We start from the raw sequence: 11163 nt of genomic DNA on the forward strand, positions 1-11163 counted from the left end.
GGTTCTTTCTGGCCTCAGTGTCTGAGGAGATGCAGCTTCCAGGCCTGGTCGAGCACTGAGACCCGTCAAACTGGCAGCCAGGACTCCTGGCTTCTCAGTTGTGTGTATGACCAGCAGCAAGTCAAATCCTCTTGCAGTACTGGTGCTCTGGGGGCTGGACTAGATGACCTCCTGAGGTCCCTTCCAGCCCTGTGATTCTGTGATTCTCTGCTTTGGGGAGAAGAGGCTGCTGGCTGGTAAGGGCACAGTAATACGCAAACCCCAGCCTAGGTACATATTTACCTGCGAGAACAGAAAGGTGCAGGTCTGTAACCTGCATTATATTTATTTTAAAGGCCGTGAATAGTGTTTACTCAACCCAGCGGCGTGGCTTCTCCAGCGGTCAGCAATAACAGCCCGTCTTCCCCCAGAAACAGATCAAAATATTTACCTGGCAACAGAACTAGTCTTGATCTCTCAGCCAGGCATGTTACAAAGGCCCAGGCCAGCATCCACAAAGCCTCACTGCAGCTTGTGCATTCAGGTCCCCAGCTTGGGAGGCACGTGGCTGCTTCTGACCCACCACTTTCATTTTGCTTTGTTAATCGACAGCAAATGTCAAGTTCTCCAGGGAGCAGAGAAGCGCCCGGAGACGCGACTTGGCCCCCCGAAAGGAACGGCAACACAGACCGAGAGCCCAACGTTCATTTTTTGGGTGTCTCGTCGTCTCTTGACCATTTGGAGTGTGGCCTTTGGGGGGAAGCCAAGTCCGGGGGGGCGGGGTGTCGCTGTGTAAATTCACAGGCTTGCAAAGGAGCATCAGAACAGCCATAGTGAGTCAGACTGTCCAGCCCGGGGCCCCGTTTTTTGGCAGTGCCCTGGGCCGGTTGCTTGTGAGGCAACGAACAGAACAGCGCAGCTGTTGGGTGATTCAATCCCGCACTCCAGTCCCAGGGTCTGGCAGGCAGAGGGTTAGGGACGCCTAAAGCGTGGGCCTGCGTCATCATCTTAGCTTGCAGGGCCATGTCCCTGGTCACTTCCTCCACAGCGGTCATAAGCCACGTCTACACGTGCACGCTATTTCGAAGTAGCGGCAGCAACTTCGAAATAGTGCCCATCACGTCTACACGTGTTGGGCGCTATTTCGAAGTTGAAATCGACGTTAGGCGGCGAGACATCGAAGTTGCTAACCTCATGAGGGGATGGGAATAGCGCCCTACTTCGACATTCAACGTCGAACTAGGGCACGTGTAGACGATCCGCGTCCCGCAACATCGAAATAGCGGGGTCCTCCATGGCGGCCATCAGCTGGGGGGTTGAGAGATGCGCTCTCCAGCCCCTGCGGGGCTCTATGGTCACCGTGTGCAGCAGCCCGTAGCCCAGGGCTTCTGGCTGCTGCTGCTGCAGCTGGGGATCCATGCTGCATGCACAGGGTCTACAACCAGTTGTCGGCTCTGTGGATCTCGTGCTGTTTAGTGCAAGTGTGTCTGGGAGGGGCCCTTTAAGGGAGCGGCTTGCTGTTGAGTCCGCCCTGTGACCCTGTCTGCGGCTGTGCCTGGCACCCTTATTTCGATGTGTGCCACTTTGGCATGTAGACGTTCCCTCGCAGCGCCTATTTCGATGTGGTGCTGCCCAACGTCGACGTTGCCAGCCCTGGAGGACATGTAGACGCTATTCGTCGAAATAGGCTATTTCGATGTAGCGTGCACGTGTAGACGTAGCCATAGTGTCAGAGCCTGGGATCGTCCCTCATTAGTCCGCTGTCCAGCAGAGATCAAAACAAAGGGGCCAGGTTGGAGTGATGCTCCTGTGGGGGAGGGGCCAGGCCATTAGTAGTAAAGCAGTCACTTCCCACAAGGACCACGCACTAGGTTTTCCCTCAGGGGCCCCTGGTTTGGACCAAAGGAAAACCAGACGCGGAGAGTGAGCGTAAGAGTCTCCACCAGGCTGGGAGAGAAAGTCCTGGCCCAGGGGACGAGGGAGATCGCTTGCTGAGCAGCGCAGCAAGGCTTCCACAGGGCGAGAGCTTTATTTTCGGCTTGTTTTGCCGAAAACACGAAGATTCTCCTGAAGCATTTGACAAAACCAACGTTTTTGTGAGCGTCTTTTGCCTCCGTTTTCCATGAAAAAAGGAACATTTTCACGATACAGCCTGAGCCAGAGGAAACCACTGTGCTCATCTGTTCTAGGCCAACCCTCTGTATGCCACAGGTGTGGGTGACGAAGGGGGTCTTTGCCCATGGAAGCTTATGCTCCGAAATAGCTGTTCGTCTACAACAGGGATTCCCAGTCAATGGACGGGGACCCAAACACAGGTTGCCATTAGATTTTCTAAGGGTCGCCATCTGGGCAACTCTGAGCCACATGTGGATCTTTAAGGATCCATTTGTGGCTCCCACTGCTGCCTCCGCTCACTCCTCCGGCTCCCAGTCCCTGCCTTGCCGTGCTGAAATGGAACTCCATTTAATCGATTTAACGGCTGGCAAGAGGGATCCGGCTGTTAAACTGATTAACTTGAAGGAACCGCCTGTGCTGCGGGTGGGGGAAGAGAGCAGGAGGGCTGGAAGGAGCCATGTGGAGGAGGTGGTGGCAGAGTTGGCCTGGCGAAGGAGCAGCTGTGGTGCTTGTGTGAGGTAGGTGGGGGGCATTTTGGGACTGCGAGCGGTTAAGCCCGGGGCGGAGGGGTGGTTTGGTGCTGCAAGTGGTTAAGCCTGGAGGTGGAGGGGTGGTTTGGGGCTGCAAGCGGTTAAGCCTGGGGAGCGGGAATTAAGATTTATATTTTTTTTTCCTGGGGAAGAACCCTCCCCTCCCCAGATGTTGAATTTCCTTGGGTAACACAGTCTTACTGCATTGTCAAAATGGGTTGCCATCCGGAAAAGGTTGGGAACCACTGGTCTATAAGGTGCCACAGGACTTCTTGTTGTATATGAAAAAAGCATTTCCTTTGCATGAATGGAGAAATACAACCAGAATAGTTTTTTAAGCAAGACAGCAATATTTTATTTAACTCTTTGCCTTTCACCCCTTTTTAAAGAAGCTATAAAATATAAACACAGCTATGATTTTTTAAATACATCTGTTAATACACAGGGAGATTTCAACTGCTACCCTGTAGACTGTCCCTGATTTTCAACCTTGTTCTTAGAAATGAAAGTATCAAGTTTAAAAAAAAATCCATTTTATGATTTATACATTTTTCTTTAAAAGCGAAAAAATAAATTGATTTGGAATGTATTATTAAATACAATTAATCGGATGATGTGCCGATGGTGATCATATAACCAATGTAATACCTAGTCGTTATACGATGTGTTTCATCTACAGCTTTTTACCAAACCAAAACAAAGAGCCACTTGCTTTCCTGATAAAAACGACTTCGAGACCAGAAGAATGTTTGAATGGGGAATGGTTGTTTTTCCCCCCAGAGATTCTAAGGCTCAAAGAAAAAATTGTGATCATCTACTTCTGATGTGTATCACACAGGCCTGAGAACTTTTCCAAGGTAAGTCCTAGAGCAGCGGTCTAAGAAAAAGAACCCGGCGTGATGTAAAACATGTCATGCAACCGAGAAGCAACCAGGACCTTTTGGGTAAGTTATTCCAATGATTGCTCCTTCTTACTGTTAAATATATACGCCTTATCTCCCGTCTGAATTCTTCTAAATTCATGTGCCAGTCACTGGGTCCTGTTGTAGCTCTCTCTCCTAGATAAAATATTTGTTCCTTGTGTACATACTTACAGACTGTTGTCAAATAACCCCTTAACCTCTTTAAGTAAACAGATTGCATTTATATGCTTGCTTTTGTCAAAAAAAAATCGCTGAACACTTTTTACTAAAAATTGTCAATTTGGGGTTAAAATGTTTGTTTACTGCCTTTTGACATCCAATGATTTTTACCTAATGAGCAGTATTCACTGTAAGCTGAGTGGCCGCCCAGGAGAGATTCAGGTGCCGCCCACCTGATCAGCAGAGTTCCCACAGCCACCCACCACTGGCAGCCTGTGTTACTATTTGTGGTGTACATTTGCGCATGTCTTGGTGCACATAATAAAATTTATTCCACCCATAGATGGAAAAAAATTAGAGGGAACACTACTAAGAAGAGTTTTAAATTAGCTTTTTCCAGGATGAGATTTGTGTTGGGGAGAGGGCAGGAAAATTTGGCAGAGATTAAAAAAGAAAGAATATTATCCCCAAAATTAACAGTGAAAAAGAATTGGCATTTTTAAGACCAGCGCCATAGCAAGCATTTTACAAAGTGGTAAGTTGCATCAGCCCCAGCCACCCCTTGCTAACATTGCCGTGCAGTCACTGACCCAAAGCGGGGTGTGTGTGTGTGTGTGTGTGTGTGTGTGTGTGTGTGTGTGTGTCCATTGTTCCCTGGGGACAGCCGAGTGGAGCATATGGATGTCTAATGGGGTCTCTCTCTTTGCAGTCAGGCTGCCTCCTAGTCCTGCAGGCTCCACACATCAGGATGGCATGCGAGCTCTGCACCTGCAGGAAATGAGCTTGGAGAAAGAATGGGGAAAGCCTGAAAGTTGGGCTCCATTCCTGCTTCTGCTGCTCCCCAGTGGACCTTGGATGACTCATTTCTGCCGGACAAAACTGTTTTGGTTGAAACCTTTTTCAGTTGAAAAACTGAGGTTTGGATTGAGAGAACTTTTTGTGAACTCATGTCGAACCTGTAGAATTGTCTCGGTTTGGAGGAAAATGTCCTCCCAAAATAAAGCTACCATGATTTGCTAAACGTGAGGCTTCTGTTAGTGCCCTTGGGCTGATAGTCTGCAGCAGCGCTGGGGCTCACAGCCAGGCCTTGGCCTCGGAGATCACCTTGCCCAAGTCTGGGGAGGGTGTAATGGGCTTCCAGAGCAGATTTATTCTCCACCTCTGGAGCTGCAAAGCCATAGTCAGCGTGGGAGGTGATGGAGCTGCTGGTGCAGGTCTTGTGTAGTGCTGAGGCTGGGCTATGGGGCTGCCCCAGGTCCTGCTGCTTGGCTTGCCTCTTCATCTTGTAGCGATGGTTCTGGAACCAGATTTTCACCTGGTTGGGAGTCAGGTGGGTGACCTTAGCCAGGTGCTCCCGCTCAGGAGCAGTCAGGTATTTCTGGAGCTCAAACCTCTTCTCCAGCTCGTACACCTGAGCCTGGGAGAACAGCACCCGTCTCTTCCGCCTGGACGTATTCTGGAGGAAGAGGGTAGATTTGGCCACATCGTCGATATATCCCAGGCAGCCAGCACTGGGCATGTTAAATCCAGAGGGCCCCACGTACCTCGAGACTAGGAAAGGAACAAGAAAGGTGGGATAACGTTGGTGTTGATCCTGCTCCCAGGTAGACCTCAGTGAAATAAACAGCCTGCCTACAGGGTTGTGTTGGACTGGGAGGGGCAATGAATGTCACCAAGTCCTCTCTCCTGTATTGCATCTGTGCGGGTCTGGAAGTTGGATTGGGCCCTTGGTTTTAAATGTTGAGGTTTGTGGAAAACTAGGTGGTGGCAGCATCACTTCCAACTATTGAGCATCAGCGTAATACCATAATAATTAACCGCTCCCAGTAGTTCAGAGGCAAGGAGCAGCATCTTTATCAACAATTTAGATAATGGCATAGAGAGCTTATGCAGTTTGTGGATGACCCTAAGGTGGGAGGGTTTGCAAGAGCTTTGGAGAACAGGATTATACAGAAAAACGATCTAGACAAACTGGAGAAATGGGGCGAAATAAATAGGATGAAAATGAATAAGGACAAATAGAAAGTGCTCTGGTAAGGGAGGAACAATCAGTTGTACACATGCAAAATGGGGAACGGCTGCCTAGGGAGGAGTCCTGTGGAAAGGGATCTAGGGCTCATAGTGGACTGGAAACAAAATATCAGAGTCAACTGTGTGACACTGTTGCAAAACAAACAAACAAACAAAAAAAAGTGAGTATCATTCAGGGTGTATTAACAGGAGTGTGGAGAGCAAGACGTGAGAAGTTATTCTTCTGCTCTACTCTGCGCTAATTAGGCCTCAACTGGCGTATCAGGTCCAGTTCTTGGCACCACATTTCAAGAAAGATGCGGAGAAGTCGGAGAAGGTCCAGAGAAGAGCAACCAAAAAAAAAAATTAAAGATCTAGAAAACATGACCTGTGCAGGAAGATTGAAATAACTGGGCTTGTTCATTTGGAAATAAGAAGGCTACCAGGGGATGTAACAGTTTTCAAATATCTAAAGGGTTGTTACAAGGAGAAAGAAGAAAAATTGTTCTCCTTAACCTCTGCTGATAGGACAGGAAGCAATGGGCTTAAACTGCAGCAAGGGAGGTTTACATTGAACATTAAGAAAAACTTCCTAATGGTCAGGGTGGTTAAACACTGCAATAAATTGCCTGGAGAGGTTGTGGAATCTCCGTCATTAGGGATTTTTAAGGGTAGGTTAGACAAACACCTCTCAGGGTGTAGGTCTAGATGACGGTCTAGAAAGGTGGCTTGGTGCCATTATTCCCATTTTTACAGGGGGAAAATCGAGGTACAGTGTAGCAAGTAGGGGGTAAGTAGTATTAACTCACCTTGCGACATGCAAGTAACTGACAGGGTTACTTTCAATCTTGGGATTTTTAAAGTCAAAAAGAACTGCTGGGATCACTATTCTAAACATTCTGAATTAAAAAAAACAGTTTGGATGGCAATGTTTAAAATATTAGAGGTTTAAGTTTTTTTATTAATAATTATTTTAAATCAATTATGTAGAACGGATTTTAGAACAGGCTGAAGAATTGGCTGTTGACCAGCAAAGCTAGTTTAAACATGAAACTATAGAAATGCCTCTGCAACAGCTCTGGTCTCATTAGGGTTTTATTCCATAGACCTGCTGGGCAAATAGATTTGATGTTATGCTGGCGGAACCATGAGAGAGGTGACTGGACAGTAATAAAGGGTTGCATGTTGGGGAGGTAAGGACATATACAAGCACATGTGATGAATTGTTATTGGGCACAGTTTGTTCTCTTAGAGATTACAGTGGATTCCTGATAGACTCCCAGGTCAGAAGAGGCTACTGTGATCATCCAATCTGACCTCCTGGGGCCAGAGTTAAAGAATAAATAATTCTCTCCAATAATGCCTGTTTGAACAGTGCATATCTTATAGGGAAATTGTCCCATATGTTCTCCATCGGATTTATTCAGCCCACCAGCCAAAGGAATGCTCTGAACTGACTACTAATTGTTTCCAGTGAGCTGGTTTGATTCCGTTGTTCCAGATGTGACCACCAGATCTTTAGCATTAGTTTTAAAAATAGAGCCATGAGGGGTTTGTACTGGGAGAGGGGAATGGGTAACTGATTGCTCATGGGTAAACAGCAATAGGTATTAGCTGTTAGCTAAACCCTGAGAAGCTTAGTCAATGTCAAGGAGGTTGAGAACAAATTCCCAGCCCCATTGCACCCCTAACTGTGATTTACACCGGCTGAGGATCTGACAGTCACCCTTACAACTCTGTTCTATCTCCATGAAGTTATTTGCTCCAGAATCACATCTGTGAAGGAGATCAGCATCTGACCCAGATATTAATTTCCCAGCCTGAATGAGCAAGAGACACACACAAAACATATATGCCAAAATACCTCACCCGTGCCCTAGGAAATCTGCACTTCTCAGCTATTGATAACTTAATCCAGCCGCCAGGTTACAGACCACAAGGGAGAAATTAACCGTGATATTTCCTTTCAGTAACAGGATTTTAAAAAAATGGGAATCCAAAACTGTGCATCAGCTGATCTTAAATTGCAGCTTCTCTTTTCAGGGAAACAACATAATTCTGTGTGTGCGATACAGGAGGTCAGGCGAGATGATCGCAAGGGTCCATTCAGGCCTTGCAGTCTATGACTTATATAAACCCTAGTGATACACTTAGCAGAGCAGGATGTAATCAAAATCAATTTCCTGAGGATCAGATAAATGGAGAAACATTTGGACAGGAAAAATCCAACATATTCAAGCGGAATGAAGTGCACGCTCCTTTCCTTCCTCTGTCTTTATTTCTCAGCAGCTGTCTTACTAAGAGTTGAATTCTTTGAATATAAATTTAATAATTTGTTATATTATTTCTATATTTGATTGTTACATATTTTGGGGATTTTGTTTCATATGTGTACATTAAGGTGTCTCTTTAATAAAGATGAAGAGGAATGAAAAAAACCTAGCTCTCATATAGATTCATAGATACCAAGGCCAGAAAGGAGGATTGCTTTCAACTAGCCTGACCTGCTGCATAACACAGGCTTGAGAACTCCCGGCAAATAATTCCCGGAGCAGGTAGGGTAGACAATTCCCATCTAGATTCCCTTGATGGAGAACATGCCCTAATCCTTGGTGGATTGTTCCAATGGTTAATTACTCTCCTAAGTAAAATTAATATAGCACTTTTCATCAGTCGGTTTCTGCTCATTAAACTGCTAATGTTTAAGCTAGCTTTCCTCTCAAAAGAGGACATGTTAAAATATCTTTTCAACAGCGGGCCAGGTGAGATCTGCCCGCTTTGTGGTGTAATGTTAACGTGCACATATGAATTTCCATGAAGATTTTGCAGAAACGGTGTAATGTAATTACAGGTTCCAGAATTATAACCCGTCCAGTAAATCTGTAATCAAAGTAGTTTGAACTCCTAGGAGCTGAACCTAGGGTGCAGGGGAGAGCAGGAGGGTGCTACTCAGCTGGCTGAGCTGCAGCAAAAGCCAGCAGGGAGCTACTTAAAGAGCTGGCAGGGACCCCATTTGTAATAGGATGGTATGGGTAGTAAGGTTACGTTCCTTTCACCCTTGGGTCCAGATCCCCCACTGCTGTAAATCAGGACAGCCTCATTAAAGTCAAGGGAGCTGCACGTATTCAACTTAGCTGATATTCTTGGTCAGGAAGCTTGGGTCTTTGCTTATACCGTTGTAAATCACAAGGAACCCTATTGGCTTCAGTGGGGCAACTCCTGTTAGTGGTTTGCCTGACAATATAGGGCTGAAGCTTACTGGGATAGTGACATGCGTGGGGATGTTCTTAAAAACCAGAGGGCCAAATCCTGACTCCCCTACTCAGGGCAAAACTCTCATTGACCGAAGGAGCATTTTGTTAGCTCTAGTCAACGCAGTGTCTTAAATTCCTTCGTTCATATTTTTCACATGCTGCTTTACAATTAGGTGCATTTGAGATTTTCTATGTGTCTATCTCTCGACATTAGAAAATCAATTCACATTTTTTAGAGGCAGGTGAACGAAAAGTGCTGTTTCTTTTAACCAGGGGAGTTTGCCTTGCCTTCTAAATAAACCAACATCAATGCCGGGGCCCATGTAGTGCAATTTAAATCAGTAGCCCCCTATGCAAAAAGGATTCAGTGACGTCTAAGACTAAATAATAAAACAATTCTGAATTCCAGAGCCAACCTGTGTGCACCTCCTCTCTGAAGAGTGGCCCCAGTGAAGCCAAGTGGTCTGGGGAAGGTGAGCTGCTATGGATCTGACATTTCTAATGGGCCAGAGACAGGAGAGGCTATCATCTGTGCTCCTTTCACTTACTTGCTGGATAGGGTCCGTCCTGCGTCTGCCCGTACCAGTCTCCGTGGGTGAGCCCATTGCGGTAATTGTCCTGGTGGTAGGCTGGTAGCTCCGCGGGGCCTGGGAATGGCCCAGTGCAGTAGCCTCGCATGGAGCTTTGAGAAATGCAGTGGGTGACGGAGAAGCCAGAAGATCCCAGTGTGGGCTGAAGATAAGGCTGGTGCGTGACCTGCATGAACTGCCCAAACCCTTCTGTGCATGACACTTCCATGGCTAAAAAAACGGCTTTGCCCTTCTGTGGAGCTTGGCTTGGTAACTGTGGGAAACTGGGTGGTCCCCAGAGCTCATCTGCAACTGGCAGGTCTTGAGTCCTCTAGTGAGGAGAATTTTCTTTTTGCTTGGTGACTGTCCTAAACCCCAGCCTCCTGCTGTAGGTTTCAGGGTAAGCTCAGCTACTCCGCTTTCGTCTTGTGCACACACCTTATCAGGGCTTATGGGAAGCAGACGCCACAAGGAGAGGAGGGCGAGGGAGGAGGAGGAGCCTTTTTCTTCAGAGGCTCAAACAATGGGGTGAATATGCCACAAGCCCAAGTTAATTGCAACTCGGATCAGTTTAAAACTCAGTGGGAGGCAGTGGGTGGGGGAGTGCGGACAAGCAAGGTTCTCCAAGGGCTGGGGAGGGAACTTGCAATTGTTGTGGCAGCTTCACGGAAGTCAAGGGCATGGAGTGGGGATGTGACTCATTGATTGCAATGGAGGGACTCCAGTTTGCGCCAGCTGGAGTCTGGCCCCAGGGTAACCTGTGCCTGCTGGAGATCTGGGCCCACCAAGAGAACACAAGAAGAGGGAAAGGTTGTGTAATCACACGCGCTCCCTCGCTGATCAGAAGTGGCAGCACAGAGGTCACTTGCTCAGCACAGAGGCATGTGTCTCCTTGAGCTCTAAAAGAAGACAAAAAACTGACCCCCGTAGTTTGAGGAGGGTGGCCAGACAGCAAGCGTAAAACATCACGATGGGGGAGGGTATAAATGCCTATATAAGAAAACACCCCAAATATTGGCACTTTCCTCTATAAAAGTGGGACACTTGAGCTGCGTCTACACGTGCACGTTACTTCGAAATAGCGGCACCAACTTCGAAATAGCGCCCATCGCGTCTACACGCGTCGGGCGCTATTTCGAAGTTAACTTCGACGTTAGGCGGCGAGACGTCGAAGTCGCTAACCTCATGAGGAGATAGGAATAGCGCCCTACTTCGATGTTCAACGTCGAAGTAGGGACCGTGTAGACGATCCGCGTCCCGCAACGTCGAAATTGCTGGGTCCTCCATGGCGGCTATCAGCTGGGGGGTTGAGAGATGCTCTCTCTCCAGCCCCTGCGGGGCTCTATGGTCACCGTGGGCAGCAGCCCTTAGCCCAGGGCTTCTGGCTGCTTCTGCGGCAGCTGGGGATCTATGCTGCAGGCACAGGGTCTGCAACCAGTTCTCAGCTCTGTGTATCTTGTGTTGTTTAGTGCAAGTGTGTCTGGGAGGGGCCCTTTAAGGGAGCGGCTTGCTGTTGAGTCCGCCCTGTGACCCTGTCTGCAGCTGTGCCTGGCATCCCTATTTCGATGTGTGCTACTTTGACGTGTAGACGTTCCCTCGCTGCACCTATTTCGATGTTGGGCTG

The 11163-nt window shown here is 47.6% G+C and overlaps 1 protein-coding gene across 1 annotated transcript; it reads right to left on the minus strand.

The window, feature by feature from the left end:
- Positions 1-4709: 4709 nt before the first annotated feature.
- LOC142025297 (thyroid transcription factor 1-like) lies at positions 4710-9932 on the minus strand. The gene is made up of 2 exons (XM_075017921.1): positions 9519-9932; positions 4710-5257 (listed from the first exon to the last, which is right to left on the minus strand). The coding sequence occupies exons 1-2, from the start codon at positions 9766-9768 to the stop codon at positions 4710-4712; spliced, it is 798 nt and encodes a 265-aa protein (XP_074874022.1). The 5' UTR covers positions 9769-9932.
- Positions 9933-11163: the final 1231 nt, after the last annotated feature.

The sequence above is a fragment of the Carettochelys insculpta genome, chromosome 22 (assembly GCF_033958435.1).
Source record: "Carettochelys insculpta isolate YL-2023 chromosome 22, ASM3395843v1, whole genome shotgun sequence".
Taxonomy (NCBI): Eukaryota; Metazoa; Chordata; order Testudines; family Carettochelyidae; genus Carettochelys; species Carettochelys insculpta.

Excerpts from the sequence above, each read along its gene's own strand:
- LOC142025297 (XM_075017921.1), bottom strand. The coding sequence starts at position 9,768 with ATGGAAGTGTCATGCACAGAAGGGTTTGGGCAGTTCATGCAGGTCACG. Across the intron at positions 5,258-9,518 it reads GGACGGACCCTATCCAGCAA|TCTCGAGGTACGTGGGGCCC; the intron begins GTAAGTGAAAGG and ends TTCCTTTCCTAG.